This window comes from Ovis canadensis, chromosome 23, assembly GCF_042477335.2.
Source record: "Ovis canadensis isolate MfBH-ARS-UI-01 breed Bighorn chromosome 23, ARS-UI_OviCan_v2, whole genome shotgun sequence".
Lineage (NCBI taxonomy): Eukaryota > Metazoa > Chordata > Mammalia > Artiodactyla > Bovidae > Ovis > Ovis canadensis.
Window position 1 is genome coordinate 39,268,476 of NC_091267.1, and position 25,732 is coordinate 39,294,207.

The 25,732-nt window shown below is 39.6% G+C and overlaps 1 protein-coding gene across 1 annotated transcript; it reads right to left on the reverse strand.

Moving 5' to 3' along the window:
* Positions 1 to 13: 13 nt before the first annotated feature.
* On the reverse strand, positions 14 to 25,732 carry DSG3 (desmoglein 3). Its single transcript, XM_069568312.1, has 16 exons — positions 25,631 to 25,732; positions 24,416 to 24,451; positions 23,780 to 23,911; positions 21,985 to 22,140; positions 21,276 to 21,420; positions 20,485 to 20,651; positions 19,357 to 19,485; positions 18,868 to 19,053; positions 15,606 to 15,877; positions 14,685 to 14,824; positions 12,640 to 12,867; positions 11,123 to 11,374; positions 7,871 to 8,010; positions 7,504 to 7,567; positions 4,287 to 4,534; positions 14 to 2,688 (listed from the first exon to the last, which is right to left on the reverse strand). The coding sequence occupies exons 1-16, from the start codon at positions 25,730 to 25,732 to the stop codon at positions 2,068 to 2,070; spliced, it is 3,018 nt and encodes a 1,005-aa protein (XP_069424413.1). The 3' UTR covers positions 14 to 2,067.

Sequence of the window (25,732 nt, forward strand, 5' to 3'; positions counted from 1 at the left end):
AAGTACTCATAAATTTGTTGCCAAACAGTTTTATTATAACAATGTTACCACTCTATAAGTTTTAATATATACTGTTTACAATTTATAATACATCAAGTAAAAAGATAGTTTTTAAAGAGTTTTTCTGCTTAAAACATTTTTTATTTTTAGTGAAAAAATACAGATACATTTTTGCTTTGAATTTAATTTTACATGGCAGATTAAAATTATAGGTCCTCTTAGATAAGAGTGATCTACTTTTGTTTCAAAACTCCCCTGATTTCACTTTCCCCCTTACTTCACTTTACTACTGTGGCATAGTTTTCTCTGTAGTTTGGCAGTGCAGCAAAATCCCCATTTCATGATTCGGATTTTAAGAGGAAATATTAGAATACCTTGAGGATCCTGAAAACACTTCTGAACTTGGAACAAGGGTTGTTCTGATTATTAGTTTAATTCTCACGCATAAACAGAGTCACAGGTCAGCTCTGTGGGTTCTAGACCCCAGAGCAAGCTTCTGTTGAGAATAGGTCCCGGAGGTAACAGCAAGGCGACTTCCTCAGGACCTGCAAGGCTGCTCCAAAGGGTCTAGTTCCTCTCACCTCAAGGTGGCACCCTGCAGACCTTGTTGCTACAGCAACCTTGTCTTGGAAGAAGTGATTGCCTGTGCTTCTTGGGCTTTCTGGTAGTCATGACACCAGGGAGAGGGAAGAATGCTAGATGTAAGGATATTTTAGGGGGTCTCCTCCCCACCAGGAATCCTCAGGACTGCACCCTTCTGGGTTAAAACACAAACACTTTATACTTTGCCTTTCATCTGAAAACAAATATAGATTTGAATATGGCAAAAACCAGAAAAGAGTATTTTATATACAATTAGAGATAATAGAGCCAAATAATGACCTTGTAAAGACTCAGCTAAGACAATAATATTAATTAATAAGAGGTAGGATGCTCTCTATGGGCTAAAGGATGAGGACCTTGAATGATCAGAAATGACTTGAAGAACTACATTGTTATCAGGGTAACACACGTGAAATGACATATTCTAAGCCGTCACTAACCTAACATGGTTATATTCAAGGATTAAATTGTGGTAGCAGCTTCATTTAAAAGGAGTGAGGCTTAATAAAATTAAGTTACTCATAATCTCTTTCTATATCCCTTTTTGACCTGAAACACGGCATATAATACACATTCACAAATTTCACTATGTGTTACTCTAGTCAGAGGCCTCTTTTGCTTGTGAGAAAAGCCATATTTTGTATTCCTAGGAAGTCTGTAGACATTGTTAACATGATAAATATCACTACATGTCATATGTAAGTTACATCTACCTACTAACATTTAAAAAATAAAGAGTAATTTTCAAAGACTATTAACACAGGATTGCTATTATTGAGAAGTGTAGGGAGGGGCTTAATGTAAAATATTTTCTTTAGGTAGATCCTTTCAAGGTGATTTAAAAAAACACAAAAATATTTACACCATACTGAACTTTCCTAAATTTCCTATGATACTTCTATTTCAAAACTGTCTTATTGTGAGAGTATGAAGAATATAGATGCAGCAAGTTTAATGTGTAAACCAATACCCTTAGCATGAGCAAAAGATGTCCCTAGGGTCTCCCAACACCAAGAAGATGGAAGAAGTTCAAATGCAATTATTTTCTTTTCCCCAAGCAGCTCAAAATGCTTTAGCGAAGACTTTATGATTCTTACATCATTACTAATGATGTAAGCAAAGGTGAAAAATTCAAGAACTGGGGGTCTTGACTCCAAGTCCTTAATCCACTAAAACACACTGCATTTTTTCCTAAAAATTATTAGGAAAATTTCCCACTGAATATGATCTTAAGATATTTCAGAAAACATTTAAGATCTGCTAGGACTTGAATTTGAGAAGAGTGACCACACATCCAGTGTGGGGATATAAACTAGACAATTTAGACTGTAATCATGACCAGTTTATGAAAGAGTAGCAAATAAGTGCCAAATCAGACCAATACTGTGAGATTTGCTGTGCTATTTTGGATAATTTGGTTCAAGTATCCGTATTTGGCCAGTATGTAATTCCAGTTCACTCTGCTTATATCAGACGGGAAGAAGGATCTTCTGTAAAGATCTTACTGCCTGATCCTCGTAGCTCTGTAGGACCATGTAGGTTGCTAGTAATACTAGGAATCGGACAAATCACTCTTTCTGTCACTATCACATTTTGCGTGAGAAGTGGATCAAAAACGGCAGCAGGAGGTTGCACAAGGGAACCAGAAGAAGCCGAGTAAGTCTCCGTTACCAGATAGCTACCATGCTGCAAAGGGTCAGCGATGGAAATGGCAGGCTGGAGGACAGAGCTGGAAGCAGACAGTGCAGATGCCCCCTGGCTGCCTGACAAAGTCTGGTGCCTAACAGACTCTGACTGCTGAACTTGTACATGTTGGTCATAGGCGTCAACCCTAGAACTGCTGTCTTTGGTAGGCGACTGAGAGTTTTTGGTTTCTTCATCCATCCCGAGGCTTATCTCAGCCAGCTTTTTAAATTTGGGGCCGAGGGAGTCCAAGAAGCTCTCGTCAAAATCGTCGGCAATAAAACTGCAACAACCCAGGGAGCCGACGGGAGAACTGGGGGCCTCGATTCCTTCATTATCATAGATCAGCAAGCAGTCATTTGCTTCCTGGCCATCGTCTTCATCTGCACAGGCAAATGCTTTCTAAAGGTGGAGACAAGAGGAGAAAATGAACTGTAAGAGACACTCAGGGGAAGGATGTAATACCTTTCGTAGAACTCAGCGTTTGATCGTGACTGTGTGATTGAGGTAATCCATCGAAGTCATGTATGGATGTGAGAGTTGGACCATGAGGAAGGCTGAATGCCAAAGAACTGATGCTTTTGAATTGCAGTGCTGGAGAAGACTCTTGAGAGTCCCTTGCACAGCAAGGAGATCAAACCAGTCAATTCTAAAGAAAATCAACCCTGGATATTCACTGGAAGGGCTGATCCTGAAGCTGAAGCTCTTTGGCCACATGATGCAAAGAACCAACTCACTGGAAAAAACCCTGATGCTGGGAAAGATTGAGGGCAGGAGAAGGGGGCGACAGACGATGAGATGGTTGGATGGCATCACTGACTCAATGGACATGAGTTTGAGCAAAATCAGGGAGAGAGTGATGGACAGGGAAGCCTGGCGTGCTGCAATTCATGGGGTCCCAAAGAGTAGGATATGACTCATTGATTGAACAGCAACAACAACGATAGAAGTAAGGTCATACTCCATATCAGCAATCTTGTTACAGAAGTTATCTGTGTTTGGAGAATGATGAAATTGATATTTCTTCAAACTTGAGTCTGTTGTAGGCTCATATTTGAACTCTTGAGTTTTAAGATTTGCATTGACATGGACTTAGCCAAACAGAGCAAGTGTGCGGAGCCTGGAGGTTATTTGCTGGGCCATCTGTGAAGATCCCTGTGTGTGCTTGGGTTACTGCAGGTCATTGTGTGGGGAAGGGTGCAGGCTTCCTCACCATCTGAGGCAGCTCTCACCAGCCTGGGGCCTTGGCCAAGACACTGTAACCCTTGTGAGAGTCTGACCCCTAACTGGGAGTCTGATCCTTCCTGTCAGTCTGTCCTCAAACACTGTGTCAGCCTTCATCTGCTTGGCCACCAGGCCAAATGCCATCACTTACAGCTCTGATAGCAAAGGTGTAGGTGAGATCCATTCTAGTGATGCACCAACCAGGAGGCAAGCTACCCGCTTCCCAGCGTCCTCTCTGTCCTTACACCCCTGTCCCTTTGTAGATTCTCTGCTTCCTGACACTTTGCCTCATCTTGGACCGCATCCCTTGTTTCCCTTTTTATGTTTGGGTCATTAATGTTTCTTCAGCACTTTTGGACATGGACTCCTTGACAGTGTGAAGAATACTATAACCCTCTTGGAAAAATGTATGCCGATGTATTCTGACATACTTTATGGTACAGGAAATGAGAAATAACTGCTTTGTATGTCTAAAGAGGATGCCGCTGATCTGAAAAGCAAAGGGTTTTGTTTTTTTGCTGTTATCTCAGTGGGAGGAATGAGGTGCCATGTTCTCTCATTTTGTGTCTACCCATCCCTTCTTTCTTTTGACCAGTAGTCGGATTTTGGCAGCCACCTTAGGTTATCCTTGTTATTTTTAACAAGGAGCCTTTACCTCTTTTTTCTTGTCTTAAAAAGCTGCGAAAGAACCGAAGTGCAAAACCGAAGTTCAGTCAAGTAGAAAGCTCTCTAATGTAAACAAGACAACAAAGCCACAGAGTTTTCCATCAGATTACCTGAGAAAAGTAGGAGTCCAGGAATTTCATGTTTATCGCCCCTTCCCCAAAGTCCTTGTTGGTTCCTCCCGTGGAATGCCTTGTTCTCATCGTCCCAGACTGCCCCATGGAAAAGTTGCTCAGACCAGCGGTTGCTCCGAACCCTGCAGCACCCCCAGATCCTGCAGCTGCTCCAAGCCTGGTGGTCAGTTCCATTCCTGAAGCTCCTTCTACCACCGTCCCTCCAGCATATGTATTTGTACCGACTTCTAAAAACAGGGGAGAAAGTGCTGTAACATCTCATGCTGTGATTTTTTTGTTCTGTTTTTTACTGATCTTTGATATCCAAGAGCACATGCCAAGTAAAACCAGCATGTGGGAGAAAATACAATTTTATGACTCAAGGTGAGAAGAACGCCCCACAGTCTGTAATGTGAGAGTAACAGAGGAGGTGAGGGAGTAACAGAGGGTATTGTTTTCAGAGAGGTATTGTTTCTGAAAACATATCAATTAAAAAAATAAAAAAGATTTTCAGTGACAACAGCCAGAAATGGAAAAATATAAATGAAACATTCAGCACACAGCCATGGAAGGCTTCTAATGTGATGCTTGTTTTCAGGAAAAAAGAAGTTGTAATTTAGCTGTCATACTGGCTCAATATGGAAACCAAAGAGGAGACATACATAATGTAATCATGCAAATTAGCCAATGCTAATTAGGTGTCTTAGTGCCTGATGAAAATTTAATGAGCTGTGACTATTCTGCCTGTTACCTTTACTCTGCATTTTCATGGATAGCTGTTTTTCCTAGAGAATTCAAAATATTGTTTTTGTGATGTAATGGGAGAAGCAAATAAGGATTAAGGTAGCTGATAAAGACAGATAGTTACATATTGGGGGCGATCTCATGTAGATTTTTCAGGCTGGACATTTAAAAACAATCTATTGCTAAGCATGGAATTAAGAACAATTTGAATATTAGGCATTAGATCTTATTGTTCTATAGGCTTCCCAGGTAATGCTAGTGATAAAGAATGTGCCTGCCAATGCAGGAGACATAGGGGATTTGGGTTCGACTGAAGCAACTACTGCACAACTGCACTCATCTCACATACTAGTAAAGTAATGCTCAAAATTCTCCAAGCCAGGCTGCAACAATATGTGAACCGTGAACTCCCTGATGTTCAAGCTGGTTTTAGAAAAGGCAGAGGAACCAGAGATCAAATTGCCAACATCCACTGGATCATGGAAAAAGCAAGAGTTCCAGAAAAACATCTATTTCTGCTTTATTGACTATGCCAAAGCCTTTGACTGTGTGGATCACAATAAACTGTGGAAAATTCTGAGAGAGGTGGGAATACCAGACCACCTGACCTGCCTCTTGAGAAATCTGTATGCAGGTCAGGAACCAACAGTTAGAACTGGACATGGAACAACAGACTGGTTCCAAACAGGAAAAGGAGTGCATCAAGGCTTTTGTCACTCTGCTTATTTAACTTATATGCAGAGTACATCATGAGAAACGCTGAACTGGAAGAAACACAAGCTGGAATCAAGATTTCTGGGAGAAATATCAATAACCTCAGATATGCAGATGACACCACCCTTATGGCAGAAAGTGAAGAGGAACTAAAAAGCCTCTTGAAAGTGAAAGAGGAGAGCGAAAAAGTTGGCTTAAAGCTCAACATTCAGAAAATGAAGATCATGGCATCCTGTCCTGTCACTTCATGGGAAATAGATGGGGAAACAGTGGAAATAGTGTCAGAGTTTATTTTTGGGGGCTCCAAAATCACTGCAGATGGTGCTTGCAGCCATGAAATTAAAAGACGCTTACTCCTTGGAAGAAAATTTATGACCAACCTAGATAGTATATTCAAAAGCAGAGACATTACTTTGCCGACTAAGGTCCGTCTAGTCAAGGCTATGGTTTTTCCATTGGTCATGTATAGATGTGAGAGTTGGACTGTGAAGAAGGCTGAGCGCCGAAGAATTGATGCTTTTGAACTGTGGTGTTGGAGAAGACTCTTGAGAGTCCCTTGGACTGCAAGGAGATCCAACCAGTCCATTCTGAAGGAGATCAGCCCTGGGATTTCTTTGGAAGGAATGATGCTAAAGTTGAAACTCCAATACTTTGGCCACCTCATGCAAAGAGTTGACTCATTGGAAAAGATTCTGATGCTGGGAAGGATTGAGGGCAGGAGGAGAAGGGGACGACAGAAGATGAGATGGCTGGATGGCATCACTGACTCGATGGACGTGAGTTTGAGTGAACTCCGGGAGTTGGTGATGGGCAGGGAGGCCTGGCGTGCTGCAATTCATGGGGTCGCAAAGAGTCGGACACGACTGAGGGACTGAACTGAACTGAACTGAACTGAAGCAACTTAGCATGCTTCTTGTTCTAGTTTACACCTTAGTGTGATACTGAGATAAGATGAATGAAATAGTCATTTGGTAAACTAAAGAAATAAATAATTTCACCTATATGACAACACAAGCGATCCTTGTCCCATTATGATTAAATATTGTTGTTGTTTAGTTGCTCAGTCATGTCCAATTCGTGATCCCATGGACTGTAGTCCACCAGGCTCCTCTGTCCATAGGATTTTCCAGGTAAGAATACTGAGTGGGTTGCCATTTCCTGCTCCAGGGGATCTTCCTGACCCAGGGATCAAACTCCCATCTCCAGCATTGGCAAGCAGATTCTTTACCACTGAGCCACCAGGGAAACCCGTGATTAAATACAAGAATTTGTTATTGAATTGAAATCAGGTTCCTGTTCTGGGGAAGAGAGAAGGGCAACAAGATCTAGGATGGGCACACACAGCACTTTAACTGCAGATATCACCAGTGTTAACAGGCAGAGTTGGATGGTGGGTACATAGTGTGTTTTATATTCTCCTTTACATTTTTCTGTATATGTAAAATCCTTAACTTTTTAAAAAATTAGTAATCAACTATCAGAGAGCTATACTTCAGTTTACTGAAGTTTGGAGAAATATAACAAATCTGCTAGTAAAAATGGTGATATCAGTAGACAAATGAACTTATTGAAGTCAGAACTAGGTCACAAAATAGACTGCTATACTAAGAGTAAACCGATTCATTGAAACCCTGTTTCAGTGGTAATATCTCAGTATGTGCACAAATTATTAAGGAAAGAATTTAGAACATTTCTTAGTTTTTAATATTTCTTATTTAACCCATTGTTCCTTTCAGAAATAAATTTGATGTTGACTTACCAGAATTTTCCATGAAATCAACTCCATTGGCAGTTATAGGTGGCACAGAGATATTTGTGATTTCCTACAAACAATGTGCAAAAAATATATTTAAAAATTAACCAGATTTCACCAATATAAGTGAAATATGCTCCCTTTTAAATGGAGACATTACAAGAATTCCAAATTCTTGCAGGAGTAACCATTTTTATGATGTGACATCTGAAGAGCTAAGGTCCTAAAAGGCTCTGTTCATTTCAGCACTTGATGGTCCTTGATGGTCAGGAGTCTTATTTTTTATACCCCATTACCCCCTTTTCTATCTAGCATGTAAATTGAATTTTGCTCTGTATGAGTGAAGTCAATGTTTTATAAAGTGGATCTTCACCTTGTCTTCAGGTTGGGCTCCTTCGATTCCCCACGGGTGAATTGTTCCTTCTGAACCATCCGGCACTGGGACAAATCCACCGGTCACTCCCCCAATAGGACCTGCCCCACAGTCACAGGTCAGCAGCAGGAGGAGAGCCACTAGTATGAAGGAAAACAAAATATCAGAACATTTGAATCACTTGGAAATGACTTGACAGGGAGATTGTTGGAAACATTACAGAGAAATACAGTATCTTTAATGCTTATGGAAAATCTAATAGAAAGTGAGATTAATTTCCACAAGGTAAAATTTTATAAACTAAGCATACTAAAATTTCACAAAATTATGAAACTGAAGGAGACAGATCATTCTTGTGACCTATATATTTTCTTAAAAGAGGCACTGTTTGATGAATGATAAAAGTGGTCATTCATTTCCTCAATTATTTTCTATATTTTTATTATGATCGCTTTTATTTGTACATATTGAAGCTCAGTATACGATGTGGGGTGAATACACACCTGAATAGTCAAGGTTTTAGGTGGGCATCATAATGATATGGTAATCTGGTCTCTAAACATCTCTTTATAGAACAGCCATTAACCTACAAACTCCCTCTGCAACTGATGATCTAATATCATTACACTCTTAATGGTGACTTAGGAATCCTTAGCTTGGAGGGGCCTTCCTGCCTGGATAGTTATCATTCTCTCTGTGCAGATAGGTCACATCTCGGCAATAAAGATTAGCATCATTCTCAGGCTAATAGGCCAAGAAAGAAATGAAACACTTCCTAGGCTGGGAGGTTGATGACCCCACCTCCACCTCTGCTCTGCTTGCTGGATGTTTGTGTCCGACTGCGTTTGTGTCTGATTCTTGTGATCCCATGGACTGTAGCCTGCTAGGCTCCTCTGTCCATGGGATTCTCCAGACGAGTATACTGGAGTGGTTTGCCATTTCCTTCTCTAGAGGATCTTCCCGACCCAAGAATCTAACCTGGGTGTCCTGCATTGCAGGCAGATTCTTTAGTGACTGAGCTATGAGGGAAGTCCTGCCCTGCAGAAGGAAGACACTAAATCCTAGTCTGAATTCTTTCACTTACTGGCAGCTTAGTGAGGGGTTTAAGAGTATATAGTCTCTGGAGTCAGTCTTCTAGGGTTTGAATTTTGGCTTCACCATTCACCAGCTGGACAATTAAATCATCTTTTCTTGCCTCCATTAACTATCCTAAGAATGGGAGGATATATAGTATCATAGATTGTTGTGAGGATTATGAGTTAATGAAGATAAAGGATGGTATTGAGTGCCATGAGGACTCCCCAGTATTGTTTGAATGAGATACATCAGTTATACAAATTAGGTCAGTTACATATATATATATATATATATATATATATATATATGTATATGTATGTATGTAAATATGTGATGAAAAAATTAGCCCAAGTATATAAAATAAAATAAGTTGACAAAGCACATTTTCTCAGAATTTAACATAATGTTCATATAAATGATACCTTTAAAGGCTTTCTTTATTGCCATCCTCAATTCTGAGACTTAATTAAATGTATGGGAAGAGTTGAATATTTTAAGTGGGCAAATTCGTTTTGAAAAGTGATGAATGTATATATGTATGGTCAGTATTTTTAGATGAGTATAACAGTCTTTTAGAAGTCTTGTTGATCATTGTATGTACAATATGTATTCGATTTTTATATACGCATCCAGAGAAAGTTTTTCAAAGTGTTGACTGTGTTTCCACAGAAACATGTGTATGTTCTGTCCACAAAATTCAAGATATGATCTTTTGCAAATGGTAGGATCACATGAAGCAAATATGACTGTGGGAATATCACAGTATATTTCCTCTGACTGCCATCCTGAGCTACAATCTCAAATGCATAGTAGCCTGGAGGATATATCTGTACCTCAAAATTCAACATTTCAAAATCAGATTTATGGTTGCCACCCTACTTATCTGCACTTCGTCTGATATTTTCAATTTCATTTAATGGTTTCAGTAGCAACTGAATTCAGTGGTTCATCTGGACTTCTCATGCATTCATTCTATCCATTAGAATAGATCTCCAGATCTTCTCCATTTACTCCAACTGTGCCTCGCATACATGTTCGTTCCTTTCCAGTCTTATGCCGTGGCTCAAAGCCTGGCCTCCATCATCCCATGTGAGCTATAATATTACAATAACCTCCTAACTGTTCTTCCCTTTTAAATTTGCAGTACACACTGCTATCAGTGTTATCTTTCTAAAATACAAATAAAATCATGTTGGTCTTTTATTCAGATATTCTCAGCAAGTCTCCCTCTCGGAATGGAACTTGTCTTATATCCCTGGGTATGGTCCAGTGTCTCCTAGTTTATAGCCTATGGGAACTTGAATAGAGTTTGTTGTATCCTACTATCGTGTGAAAATTGTATGAATCTTAGTTATGTTGAATTGGTTCCTAGTGCTTTTCAGGTCTACTCTATCCTTCTACATTTCTGTACATTTTGTTAGTTTTTGAGAGTTTGATATTGCAACTCTAAAAATCTTCATTTACCTACTTAAAAAATAATTGTCATATGTAGTGGAACTATAACAGAAACATATGTATCTAAATACAAATAACTTTGTCTTCTCCAACTCTCTCCTGTAAATGTGTTATCATACTTTCATAATTTAAAAACATAAAAAAGAAAGAGAAAAATTACATGTATGTAAATTCCCCTAATGTGTTCAGTAAACTTCATCATGTTAAGTTTGAGCCTTAAAAGAGTGTATTTTCAGGTGAAAAGCTGTTTTGAGGAAATTCTGGGTGAAGCAACAACTTCTCAAAGTGCGATATATTTATATGCATTGTAAAGCTCAAAGCTTATGCTATCTTAGAATTTTTCCTAAATTTTTTTGGTCAGGACTCTATTGTATTTTAGAATTTCATGAGACTTGTAGAGGGAATAGACATTTTAGAAAGTGCTGCGATCTTGGATAAAGTCATTATTTTGACCGTGAACACTACAGGCAGTGTGTAGACTGTCTGTGCTTTCTTTGATTCTCTGGTGCTGGTTTCTATATGTCTGACATACATGACCTGCTCTGCTGTATTATAAATATAGATTGTTGGCAAGTCACATGTTAACTTTAAGCATTTCTGGTTCTTCCTGAAAAGGTCTGTGCACCCCCCGCCCCCACCTCACCCTGTGAGCTCTGCCTCTAAAACAACTGCAGAGATGCTTTATCCGTGCACATGCTACCATCCCCGTGGCATACTCACACAGCAGCAGCAAAAGGCCGAGGAATAGCAGGCCGATGGCGGCAGCCCCCATCCGAAACCCCTCTCTAATTGTATCAGGGCTGCTGGTCGGAGGCGCACTTCGACAGATGTCCCTGTAGTCACACTGGCAGACTTCCAGGGTCAAGCTCTCTGGTGTCTCGCACCGCCTCCCCTCACTGTCCGTGACCACGACAGAGATTCTGTACACTCCGGGAGAGACTGGCTGTGGGGCTGTGAGGAGTGCGGACGTAGCTGTAGGGGAACCGTCAAACACATCAGCGGTAGGACAAGGTGACTCTGGCTCTTAAAACTACTTCTTGTTTTGGATGAATAGGGCCACAATTGACACATCACTGTTACAAATAGTAGGGTGAGACTGGAGCAGTTATGAGGGCTGTTGGGGTTCAGTTGGGTATACATTATTTCAGAAAAGAGCAAACGATTCATTTACAAAGGGCTTGAAGTGGCCCGATGGTCACTTTTGTTGTTTTTCAGTCGCTAAGTCATGTCCAGCTCCTTTGCAACAGAGAAGCCTGGCGGCCTACAGTTCATAGCATTTCCCAAGCAAGAATACTGGAGTAGGTTACCATTTACTTCTCCAGGGGATCTTCCCGACCCAGGGATTGAACCTGTGTCTTCTGCTTGGCAGGCAGGTTCTTTACCACTGAGCCACCTGGGAAGCCCTGCTGGTCACTATGAAATCTAAAAAGAGAGAAGATTCTTATTATGTCTAATGGCTTTTTCTATGAGATTCCTGGAAAACATAGGAAATGTGAAATTAGCATGATAAAAGTTAGGAGAAAAGTAAGGATGGATTAACTCTTGCCCATTGGCTTATGAGTTTGAGAATTTCAGCCTACCATGCTTTCAAGATTCCTGACTAGTTACAGACTAGGGGCAACCTTGAGCAGGCTGACCCCTCCAGTATTTCATGTCTGCTGACAGCCTGGCCAGTTAGGAAAAGTTTATGTATTTAGAAATCTAAACAGCTCAGTAGTAAAATAGGTGCCTGACTGTAATGTTTTCATTATTTATTTATTTTGGTCTACTGAGGAGATACAGATGAAAAATTGAAAATATAAAAATATCCAATAATTAGAGTCCGCATGAGAAAAACAGAAAATTTTAAATAGTGCTAATATCTTATATTGTTCCTTTTCTGAAGACAGAGGAAATTCATGAGGATAGGACGTCATCTTCATTGCAAAGAATTTTTAAAATTGGACATGAGTTTGAGTGAACTCTGGGAGTTGGTGATGGACAGGGACGCCTGGCATGCTGCAACTCATGGGGTCGCAAAGAGTCGGACACGACTGAGTGACTGAACTGAATATCTTATATTGTTCCTTTTCTGAAGACAGAGGAAATTCATGAGGATAGGACATCATCTTCATTGCAAAGAATTTTTAAAATTACTCTTGGAAAGGACCTGCTCCTAAATGGACTCCCTCTTAACCTTCTGGAAATATGAAGAAGCAGCAGTTTTCATTTGTGGAAGCAGCTTTACAGTTACTCACCATCTGTTCCTGAGATACTCCATGCAACTGGAAGTTTTACGCTTTGCCCTTCCACCGAAAATTCATAGGGGCCAGCATATTTATCTCTTTGCAGTGGTGAAGCTCTGACAACCACGGAAGGTGATGAACTACAGACTACTTCCTTTTCCAGGGCAATTGTTGGACAATTTTCATTAAAATCAGGTACATAGACAATTATGGTGCCTGTAGAAGTTTTACCAGTGTTTTCTATAAGAATAACATTTTAGAGTTAGAGAACTATCCAGAGCAAGTTGTGCAAAATAAAGAAACAAATAAGCCCATAAAATTTCTCTCACATGCATGGACTTCTCTGGTGGCACAAGTGGATAAGAATCCACCTGGCAGCGCAGGGGACATGGGTTTGATCACTGGTCGAGGAAGACACCACATTGCTGTGGAGTAACTGAGCCCGTGCACCTCAACTACTAAGCTTGTGCTCTAGTGCCTGAGTTGCAACTACTGAGCCCTCATGCTACAACTACTGAAGCTGAGAGCCTGTGCTCCGCAACAAGGGAAGCCACCACAATGAAAATCCCGTGCACCGCAGCTAGAGAGTAGCCCCTGCTTGCTGCAACTAGAGAAAGCCTGAGTACAGCAAAGAAGACCCAGTGCAACCAGAAGTAAATAAATAAATATTAGAAAAAAATTATCTCATGTGCACCAGATTAGTGTGTGTACTCATGAAATTGTGTCTGTTATTCCTGCAAATAAAAAGATGTCACCCAATTTCTGTACCTTGTTAAAAGGAAATCTAATTATCAGCTTGGCTGCTGTCTTTAATTAGTAGCTTGTTGTTGTTGTTCAGTCACTAAGTCATGTCTGACTCTTTGTGACCCCTTGGACTGTAGCCCACAAGGCTCCTCTCTCCATGGGATTCTCCAGGCAAGAATACTGGAGTGGGTTGCCATTTCCTTCTCCCGGGGATCTTCCTGACCCACAGGTGGAATCCTGCATTAGCAGGTGGATTTTTTACCTCTGAGCCACCTTAATTAGTAGCATCAGCTATTAATTCAAAGTTATTGGAACCAAGACCTTTAAGGTGATAAATTCCACTGATTATAAATGAAATCAACATAAAAATAATAGATTTATTAAATATATTCTAGTGCACGAGCCCAGACTATGTGGAAGATTTCTGCTTTTAAAGCTTGAGCCAAAATATTTGGAATAAACTATGATTTATTTTTATTACCCAAGATATAAGATCTCTCAGTGATGGGATTAAGAATTACTTCTGTTGTTTCCCGTAGTGCTTTTTTCTGTTTTTCCAGATAATACGATTTTTTATTTTATTTTTCTGTTTGCTGAGATTGCCTTGAGTATAAATTAATTTTACACTTAGGGAAGCACATAGTCAATGTGCTTTGACCAGGTGCTTCATTTAGAAGATTTTTCAGAAGATTTTTCCTGTTCTGTGATATAAGCATATAAGTCTCTGTAAGTAACTCACTCTGTGTGTAAGTAAGTCACTCTGTGTGTAAGTAACTCACAAAGGCACCTCACATTTGAGCTGAGCTTCCCTGATAGGCTTTCTGTATCAATCTTTGTCCACATTCTCAAATCAAGAAATTCTTGTGCCAACCACAGCAAGCAGTAGGACTAAACCCAGAATTCACTGGTCCAGCGAACTCCATTGAGAACCTAGGATGCTCAGTCGTTGCCTAGATTTAGCCACCTCAGACTTAAGACCCAAGGCCCCTAAGGTAATCAACTTTATCTAGTGATAAAGGTTCTTCCCTGGTGTCTCAGTGGTAAAGAATCTGCCTGCGACTCAGGAGGCGCAGTTTCGATCCCTGGGTCAGGATGATCCCTTGGAGAAGGAAATGGCAACCCACTCCAGGATTCTTGCCTGGGAAATTTCATGGACAGAGGAGCCTGGTGGGCTACAGTTCATGGGGTTGCAAAGAGTTGGACACGACTGAAGTGACTTAGCACATATGCATGCAGTGATAAAGGTAATGTGTTAGTAATCAAAAGCATCTATTCATAAAGAAATGCCAATTGGAATAATATTTTTTTCTTACCATCTATGGCCAGAACCTCAGCTGTGATTGTCTTGTTAACTATGAAAGTAACGTCTCGATCAATGTTTTTGACAAATTTGATTTCAGCAGTTTTTGAATCAATCGTTAGCAAACCACCATCATTACGTCCCAAGACATATCTGTTTTGTAACAGAAAACAGTAAGTTTTTTTTCAAACATGAAATGTTACCTATTTAATGAAAATGACTTATATTTAATGTATTTTCATAAGACTCTGAAATATGCTTTTTAAAAAGCAGCAGAAAATTAACATATTAGCATAGACAAGGAGTATTTCATAAGCCTTAAGAATATGTTAGCCTGGGTTTTAAATTTTCTGCTCTGCTCAGTAAAATAACTGTGTCCTTGTTCTTTATACTATAGCAGCAACTTTTCATGGTGTTTTATTATTTTAGGCACCATGCTTTGTAGGTACTGTTCTATGTCTGACTACACCATGGTCTTCTGGTGAAATTCTACTTTTTGAAGGCTCAACTGAAAGTTTGCATGACACTTTTTCTAGATCTCACTAGACAGGCTGTCATTCTTCACTTCCATTTTCACTTATGTTTTTGCTACCTTAGCTCATAGCACATCTCTTCTTGAGTTATATAGGTCCTTGAGTTGGTTACCATTGTATCTCTTTACATTCTTGGCATAGAGTAGTTTAGATATTATTTTGCAGTAGTTTATAAGTTAAAACTAGTCAAGGTAAACAGCAAGATCCTACTGTCCAGCCCAGGAAATTATATTCAATATCCTGTGATAAACTGAAATGGAGAACATGAAAAAGATTATATCTGTATAACTTAGTCACTTTACTGTACATAAGAAATGAACACAACATTGTAAACCAACTATACTTCAATAAAATTAAGAGAAACTTCATCAAGGAATAATGAGATATTAAATTATTCTCACCTGACAAATGAGGCAACTTTGCCAGTGTCTTCATCAGTGGCTTGATAGGTTCCCAGGACATAATTGATCAACTGTCTACTACTTACACCCTTTTGGACAATAAATGTCTTGGAAGAAGGACGGAATGTAATTCCTTCCCTCACATTTATTACTTCAACTATGAGTGGGGTTGACTGGACTTGATATTGAGAGATTACGGATTGGTGAAATTCAGCTTTGTTTTTGACGGCGATACCAAGTTGCATGCTTTGTACTTGTTCATAATCTAGAGACTAGAGTAAAAATAAAAATAGAAGGAAAGAGGTGTCACAAAAATATGATCAGGTAAGAGGACCAGAGAACTCTATGTTATGTGCTATGAATGAATCCTTTATTTCTATACAGCAAAATAATGCTCTGATGAGGGTCCTTCAGAATTCTTTGCTTATGAAACCTCAGTTTGGTGACTGATACTTATGAAGCACAGTTACTTCTTTTAAGACTAACAAAACACCTTTACAGTTTCTTTAGGCTGTGTGATGCATTGGAAAGAATTCCAAATTTGTTGTTGTTTCTTGGTTTGAATCCTGGTTCTGCTACTTAATAGCTGTGTGACTCAGGGCACAATATTTAATATCTCTGATCCTCAACTATTTACTTCTGAAAAAGAAAAAAAAAAACTCTTACCTCATCAGATTGTTGTAAGGACTGAACAAATTACAGCCTACAATACATTCCTGCAAATGGTACCTACATCCACTCCCAGAATAGTGAATTCTGTACAGTAGTATCTTTCCTGACTTTAAAAAATTCAGAGATGACAAATTATCTTACTAAACTTGGTTGGCACATAGGCTTCTGTAAAGCAGTGAGAGTGTGGCCCACCAACTCTCCATAGAACCATTTTCATATGGTCTTATGTGTTCACTATTTGTTTGACTCTTATATTGAAGTGGCATGCGTCAAGGCCAGAGATATCCCAGGATAGCTCTTTTCATTCACTAGTAAATTTTCTAAGGGCGATGGGATAAGGAAATGTTCATTTTGGTTACATTGGAGTATAACTGAAAATAAGGTATGAGATCTAGATTTGAGTTTTAATTTGGCAGTGACTGGATTGGTGGACTCAAGTGTTTCCTAGTGGAGAGGAAGAGAAAGATGCTCAAACTGGTCATTATAATGTAAGGGCTAAGTGACAAAAGAGATGGTAGAGTCTCTCTGTGAAGGCGAGTGAAGACTTGTACTTGAGAAAAATCAGGAAAGGCTTCCTAGAGGTTTTTGTGCAAGCATTTCAGGGTGAGGAAGAGTCATTCAGGCAGAGTAAATGCCAGATTTAGCAGAAGGTGATAGGGAGCTGGTGATAGTGAGAGGCCTGGGGTACAACTCTGAGGGGGTTGAAGGTCATCTCCAAGGCCAGCAGGTGGTCATCAACCCTGGCTCCATATTGGAGCCCCCTGAGGAGCTGCTTGGCCTTCCCTGAAGACAAACTGGCAACCGCTCCTGTGTTCCCACGGGCTAGGAGAAGCGGCAGCGGATTCAAAGGGACAGTCTAACTGGGGGCCATTTTCACAGCCAGTAAGAACAAGGAAAGTTTTTAAGGGAGAGTAATTGGTCCAAACTGTTTTTCAGAAGAATGTGGTAGACAGAGAATGACGAGGGGTAGACACAGGAGGTGGGGGTGAGGAAGTCTACCAGAAGGGATTGCCAGCATCTCGAAGAGAGGGAGGCCAGGCCGGCGCAGCACAGGCCATAGGAAGGAAGGTCAGAGCCAGACTATAACAAAACCTTGCAACAGAGGAGGGCTGTAGCTCCCTCTCTGAAAAGCAGAGTAATAGGAAGTCTTACAGGGCTTCCAGCAATCTGGAATTGCAGCAGTCACCCTGTTAAGGGAATATTATGGGTCTGTCATTCTGCTGGACTCATGGAATTAAAGAGAGAAGCTCATATAGTCCAATGTCCTATGCCAAGGAATGTCCTAAAACTGGTAATATTTTTCTAGTCTATACAATCAGTTCAGTTCAGTTCAGTGGCTCAGTTGTGTCCGACTCTTTGCGACCCCATGAATCGCAGCACACCAGGTCTCCCTGTCCATCACCATCTCCCGGAGTTCACTCAGACTCACAGCCATCGAGTCCGTGATGCCATCCAGCCATCTCATCCTGGGTCGTCCCCTTCTCCTCTTGCCCCCAACCCCTCCCAGCAACAGAGTCTTTTCCAATGAGTCAACTCTTTGCATGAGGTGGCCAAAGTACTGGAGCTTCAGCTTTAGCATCATTCCTTCCAAAGAAATCCCAGGGTTGATCTCCTTCAGAATGGACTGGTTGGATCTCCTTGCAGTCCAAGGGACCCTCAGGAGTCTTCTCCAACACCACAGTTCAAACGCATCAATTCTTCAGCGCTCAGCCTTCTTCACAGTCCAACTCTCACATCCATACATGACCACAGGAAAAACCATAGCCTTGACTAGACGGACCTTAGTCGGCAAAGTAATGCCTCTGCTTTTGAATATGCTGTCTAGGTTGGTCATAACTTTTCTTCCAAGGAGTAATCGTCTTTCAATTTCATGGCTGCAGTCACCATCTGCAGTGATTTTGGAGCCCGAAAAAATAAAGTCTGACACTGTCTCTACTGTCTCTCCATCTATTTCCCATGAAGTGATGGGACCAGATGCCATGATCTTCATTTTCTGAATGTTGAGCTTTAAGCCAACTTTTTCACTCTCCTCTTTCACTTTCATCAGACATAAATAGGTTTATGTTATTTCAGATGAAGTGTCTGTTGTAACCAAGTCTGTTAAATGGAAGTTTTACTCAATTGTTTATTTTGCAAACTTAGTTTATATATTCCCATTTTCTAGAAAAAGTTGCCATTTTTCCCTTCCAAGGACTGTAGCTAATCCATTTAAAGTAAGTTGACAAATTCACAAGCCACTATTCCATGTATTCTTGTCTGTTCCTGAGTTTAAGTCAGGAAATGTTTTAATTTCTTGTGCTTAAAACAGGCACACTGATAAATATATGTCTACTAGTGTGTTTGTGTTTCTGTAGAAAGGATGATAGTTTGGAAGGAAATAAATCAACATGTTAAGAAAAGTCTCCTTAGGAAATGGGGCTGTGTTTTCAAAATTCTCTCTACTTTTGTGTATTTTTTATATTTTCTGTAGAGAAGTGGTATTATTATTTGTAAGTGAATAAAGTTTATTTGTGACAGTTTCGGCTAACATAAAGTAACAGTTTTGGTTAATACAGAATGTTTTTCCCCCTGAAAGGAAATCAGACCTTACCTTAACTACTTGCAGGATACCTTCGTTAGTTTGGGGGTCAGTTTGTATTTCAAACCAATTCCCTTCATTTCCAGAGGTAAAGAAGAACTCTGCAAGCCAATTATCAGTGAACTCTTCATCCAAATCTACTACTTGAAATCGAAGCAACTCAGAACTTAAAGTGTTTTCTTTAATACGTGCTAAATACTAGAAAAAAGCAGAATTTAAGTTTCAATGTCAGGTTTTTATCTAAAAGAATTATATTCATTCTGAATGGCATTAGTCATTAATTCCCAAATTATGTATTGTCTCTTTGCTGGTCCCTGAATTCTTATCTTTTACAATAGCTTATTTTAAAAGAACAATGCAGAGAATGTAACTAAAAGCCAGCAAGCCAGCAAATCCTGAATTATGGTGGTAAGGTATAACATAATATATATATATATATACACACATATAATTATTTTATAATTATGTTTTAAATTATTTTTCAAGGAATGAAAGGCATACCTGTGATTCTCTGAGTGTTGGGAAATTATCATTGACATCTTTCACTTTAATGCTACATTCACACTGAGTTGATAGTCCTTCTCCATCTCTGTCTGCACCACTCACAACCAGGCGATAGCTGCTAACTTGCTAAATTTGGAGGAAAAAATAAAGAAAAATGATTAATCTCTAGTGTCAGGGATACGAATGACAACTACTTGTTTCCTATGGGAAAGAAGTGAAAATATTTAAATTCATGGTTCATTCTCTAGAAGGACCACATGCACTTTCATTGTCCACCGTAGACAAAGCCTGTGGGGCACATGCCCCACGTGGGAGGAAGTCTTTATGGGGCTGAAACAAGTTTTCTCTTTTGTGAGCTTCTCAGGGCAGGAAAGTGCACTAAGAGCAAAAATGGACAATGAGGATGGTACTCTGTTTATCTGAGGGAACCTCATTTATAGAGCTTCCTTGCTGGTCTGTTCAGAAAATCATTTGTGTGAAAGTAATACAGAGTCTGATGGGGTCTTGTGTGTTGTTGGAGATATGTTGGTAGAACAATGGAGAAGAGAGAGTAAGGGGATTCTTTTTTCTTTTTCCCTTGTGGCCGCTCCATGTGGCTTGTGGGACCTTAGTTTCCTAACCAAGGATTGAATCCAGGTTGCTCAGCAGAGAGAGCATGAAGCCCTACCATTGGACCATCAGGTAATTCCTGGGGATTCTCTAGTGTTCTAGAAACAGGAGTAAAATGGAAAGAAGTCAGGAGAAAAAGCACGGCATCAGAGAAGGCTTTATTCCAGATACAAATTTCTCCTTAGGAAATTTCCTTTTCCTCCATCACATGAGGGATTAGCCCCAGTTCAGTCTCTGTCCGTGGATACAATACCTTCTCTTATTCCCTCAGTTTAACTTCCATGGATATGGGATACTCATTTGTTGAGGTACAATCAATTGTGCAGATCTCAGACACACAACCCACCCCAGCAAAATCACAGTAGGATGCGATGAGCTTCCCTCAGTTGGGTCAGTTGAATCCAGAGAACCCCTCTTCCTTCCCTCTTTCATTCTTAGGTAGAAGGGAGTCACCTCTCTTGGGTTTCTTACAACTGAATCCTGAGTTATTGAATGCTCCCAAGTGCCTTGCTTTACCTCTCGATCAAGTGAACTGGTCAAAGTGCGGACTTCCCCCGTGTGTCTGCTTAGGAGGAACATGGGTGTGCCTGCAGGTTCCTGAGAGATGATTTTGAAGGCAATTTTAGAGTTCAAGTGGTTCGGTTCATCTGCGTCTGTGGCATTTAGGATCATCACCAGTGAGTCTAGGAGTACAGAAGTTCATTAAAGACTATGTAAAGATTGACATTATGTTCACGTTAAATATCCAACACAATTTCAAATTGATCTTTGTCTTTTAAGATCTTAAAACTATCTGTGTGCCAAAAATCTACATGTCACGTGCAATATCTCTTAGTCAGGTGACTGAGTCAGTTGACCCGTGCTGCCTTCCATAAAAATCCTCCACTTCTCACTAAGCCTTGGTTGGTTGTGTTGAGGTTGAGACTGTTTTGTCTTCATCTTTTTACCCTTGCTGAATGGCTTTATGGTTCTCCCTTTCCCCCCAATTATCCATGTAAGGAGTGTGTCTCTGTCTCTTATAATCTAAGAAGGCCCAGCTGATGCATCTGGGTTGTCTAAAGCCACCTCTTCAGCTTTGTGACTAGAATAAGCTTTGACTTGATAACACAACCACAACCTAGAAGTACAATGGCAGTGGGTAAGTAGCTCAATCATAAATATTAGCAAGGAAGACTCAGACTGTCTTCATGAATTTTTCTACAAAACTACTGATGAAACTAAGAGAATAAAATGATGTACTATAATGATGCTTGTATCTGAAGTTAAACAAAAATAATTAAAAGTGGTAGTTACTGCAGAAGACTTACTCGAAGCACTATTTTCTTCAATTTCACCCTGGAATATGCTTTGTGAAAATATTGGAGCATTGTCGTTTATATCTAAAATTTTGACCGTTAGTATAAGTGGTTTTTCTACCTCTTGTCCTAGGGTGTTAAGAGCACGACACGTAATCTAGGAAAGGAGAGGACATGTTAATAAATGTTCTACAACATCAGTTTGCTTATTATTAAAACTTGTCGAGATAAGGCCTCTCCTTGCATATACAGTACTTTTGTGCAAAGAGGAAAACTATTTTTCCCAAAGAGGAGACAAAGTAGGAAAGTGTCTTCTCTGGGTAGACTAGTTGTCCAAGTTGCCCCTTCTTGTGGGCTGGTACTGTGTCTCCTGTTAGCCTGAAAGTCTTGGCCAGAAGCATGCTGGAGTTCAGTGTTCATTCACCCTCCTGGGTTGTTCCTTCAGGGGCACAACCTTCAGAGGCTCTTTGTTTTATTTGTTTTTTTACTTTTACGCTGCACATTGCAGCCTGTGGGATTTTAGTTTCCCAACCAGGGATTGAACCTGCGGCCCCTGCAGTGGAAGCCCAGAGTCCTGACCACTGGATCACCAGGGACATCCAAGGAAGGCTCTTTGTTATTTGACCGTGGATGGATTCACGCACTGATATCCTTCTAGATTAACCTTCTAAAGTCACTGCCACAAGGGAAAGGGTGGCTGATATCGAGGACGCACACTTACCTGGAAGCTTGGGGTTACTTCTCTATCAACTATGGCCGTTATGTTAATTTCTCCAGTGTTTTTGTCAATGACAAAGATTCCAAAAGGGGGCTGATCAATTCCTATTCCAGAGATGTGGTAGGTAATTTTTTGGGTTGCTTCGAAGTCTGATGTAATCTGCAGCCCAAAATACCCAAAATGTTAAGGTGATCATCACTCAGGCCTCTTCCTTCCCACTGTGCTCCACACTCTCAAGTCATCTGTTCATTTTATTCATGGTTTCTGACACTGTGTTGTTCATTTTTTTGCCTTGATAGCTACTAGGAATATGAAATAAATTCAAATTGTTTCCTCTGTTGGCCAGTATGGACCAATGTGCCTTAACCTTTCCAGCCTTAGAATATTTGCCCAGATTGTGGTCACCGTGGTGATGTTAAAAGGCTGAGAGAAAGTCAAGGACACCTAATATTGACAAGCCTACTACTGAATGCCTCCTTGCTTAGCAGATAACACTAAAAAAAAAACACAAAAAGACATTTAGTTTTAAATAGGAGAAGCTGGAGAAAAAAGTGGAAAGTGATAATATACTGTGTTAAAAATATTAGAATGCATTGCTTTTATTATTATTAATCTTCAAATTTTTAATAGGGAAAATTTCAAGTATATTATAAAGTTAGAATGTATAATGAACCTGATATATCTCATCATCCAACTTCAACAGTTCTGAATACATGGCCAATCCAATGCTGATTGTCAACCATCTTTAATTATCTTATTGCTGTTTGCTATGATTTCAAATCTACTTTTTTGTTTTTATCTAGGAATAGAGTTGCTTTGTTTTAAGAGTGTGGTGGTTTGCACTGAGGAAGCTGTCAGGATGTTGCTGTGGACGTCTGTGACTGTCAATATACATTCAGCTCAGCTCTCACTGAGCAACACTGGGGCTTATTGATTCAAGCGCGTGGAGAAGTCACTATGGCTGGGAGACATTTAAGCTTTAAATAGGAAGTTTATGAGGACTTCTTGAGAGTGTTCAGTTTGGGCAAGGCAACTCTTAGCTGATCTAAATGCCTCTCTGAAGAACTTGGGGCATTAGCTCCTGCCTGGGCAAGGCATCTTTTGCCTGGCAGTGGTGAAAACTGTAATCTTGCTTGCCACGACCTCTGTTCCCTAGCAGCGTGCTCTAGTGATAAGGGACTTTTGCTTTTGCACTGGCAGCCAGACCTCAGCTTGTGATTGACTAAACTGACTCTCGTGAGAACCAACTGGTAGAAAGGTCCACCTCAGCTTAATCTGGACTCTATGCCTTTAACCTCTCTTGCCTGGGACAATAGTGTGATCAATCTACACTTGACTAGGAGTATGATATTTTTTGGTTTATTGAGAGACATTATCCTATATGTTTTTAGCTTGTGAAATTGTCATAACTCCTGCAGTGAACCCGTGTTAAATACATTATTGGTAAAGACAGTCACATTCTCTGGGGATAATTTACTGCCCCCAACAAAGCACTTGGCCATATGCATTTTTCTCTTCCTTTGCTAGAATTTGAATCCCAAAAGGCATATCCATTGAAATATATTGAAATGGCTGTTAGTTATTTTTAATTACTCTGGAAGCTGTAATTCCTTCATCTTTCTCTTTTAAGTTGATATTATTAATACTATTGTATTTTTTGTGTTATTGAAAATACCAAGTTATTTGTTCTATGGACCCCTCAATCTATATTTTGCTAATTGGAATTTCTGCATTATTCTAATTTACATCTAGTACATTTATTCTCAAAAATCACATTGCTTCTGCTCGTAAGACTTACTTTGGCAATTGGATTTCTGTTTGAGTTGTCTTCTCCTTCTCTGCAGGGTCTTGCGAATTTCACCCACTCACGTTTGTATCTCCTTTTGCCTTGTTGTATTGCTGTCTCATATTCTTCGTATTGTCCTTTTGTCTTATTCAAAAAGGGATTACATTTTATTATGCACATTATTGGAAATTTTTGCTTTGAGTGTTAATTACAGACATCTAGGTTGAGGAGTCTCCTATGTTTCAAGATATTTAAGATGGTTAAATACCCAATTTTCTCTCCCTGACACTATCATGCAAAGAAGAAACAGTAAATAACTAAAACAACTACAGAGCTATAAGATTTTTAATCTTAGCATTTAATCGTATTTTATATTTCCTATATATATTCCACAACATCTAACTGTTCTGAGCACAAATACTGGTTTATCTGTTGATATTTTTAAGATAAGACAAAAGAAAGCATGAGGTAAATTACAATAATGACATCGATTCACGCTAGTATTTAAGTATTACTAGGTTAGTTGTTAGAATTGTATTTTCACAATTAAATTATTTAGTAATTTACAATATTAAATACATATTTATTTTTCCAGTACAATTTTTAAACTAAACTATTTTAATTGCAAAAATCTTTTTCATACTTTACCTGTATTCTCAATTCTCCATGAGCCAAAAGAACCACCTGTAGACATTTAAATAAAGTCAAATTAAACATGAATTCTTCAAATAAGTAATTACATAAGATGATAATTCTGATTTTTACATTCTGCTGTTCATATTGTAGTTGTTTCTGTTTCAAGAGGGAGGGAACACAGGTATACCTATGGCTGACTCATATTGATGTATGGCAGAAACCAGCACAACATTGTAAAGCAATTATCCTCCAATTAAAAATAATAAAAATAGGAAAGAAGTAGATTTGGAGAAGCAGTATTCAAAGAGCAAAAAAGAAAATAGTCTTCATGTAAATAGTTCCTTCAGTTGTGTAATCTATAATCTATAATCTGTAATCTATAAATTATAGAATGTTAATGATGTTCAGGAGAATCTATTGGACTTTTCAAAATTCTAACAACTGTTGCAACAACCAGACATTTCTTACCTGGCTGCTCTATAAACACTTCCCAGGAGCTATGAAAGCTATTGCTTTGGGAAACAATGGTGAGCATCATTCTAATAAGCTTCAAAAAGTACCACAGGAGATTATTCAAAGCTGTGAACTACTCTACTGACTTGGCAAAGCTGTTTTCGTTAGTTGCGATTCCAGACTAAGGCATTTTCTTAGTCATATAAAAGTTGAGAGAATGGAAAGGAACTAGTCTAATTTAGGAAGAAGGCAATGGCAACCCACTCCACTACTCTCGCCCAGAAAATCCCATGGATGGAGGAGCCTGGTAGGCTACAGTCCATGAGGTCGCTAAGAGTCAGACACGACTGAATGACTTCACCTTCACTTTTCACTTTCATGCATTGGAGAAGGAAATGGCAACCCATTGCAGTGTTCTTGCCTGGAGAATCCCAGGGACGGGGGAGCCTGATGGGCTGCCGCCTGTGGGGTCGCACAGAGTCGGACACGACTGAAGCGACTTAGCAGCAGCAGCAGTCTAATTTAGAGAATGAAATGTAAAAGATGGGCATGTGCTATTCCAATCACAAGTACTGTTTGCTGTGGAATGCGGATTTGTGCATCTCTGCTCTACTAGTTCAATTTAAATTTGAGCTTAATTTTCCTATTGATCTAAAAGAAATAAAGATAAGATGAAGCCAGGCCAGGCTAGGTCTTCACCTTCTCAAGAGTATACAGGACCTTCATCTGTGTCATTTTCAGTGTTGTTTTCTACCTGGAATGCATTCTTCTTACCTTCACACACTTGAATACTGTATTACTCATCATTTTAAGTTCCAACAGTCTCCATAAAACTGTCCTTACTGATGTCTCTTTTTCTAAGTTTGCAGAACACAT

Coding starts and splice junctions, on each gene's coding strand:
- DSG3 (XM_069568312.1), bottom strand. CDS start 25,732: ATGTGTTCTGCAAACTTAGAAAAAGAGACATCAGTAAGGACAGTTTTA. Junction 22,141..23,779: donor ACAGAAATCCAATTGCCAAA/GTAAGTCTTACG, acceptor TTTGGGCTGCAG/ATTACATCAGACTTCGAAGC. Junction 19,486..20,484: donor CCAGTTCACTTGATCGAGAG/GTAAAGCAAGGC, acceptor CTCCAAATTTAG/CAAGTTAGCAGCTATCGCCT.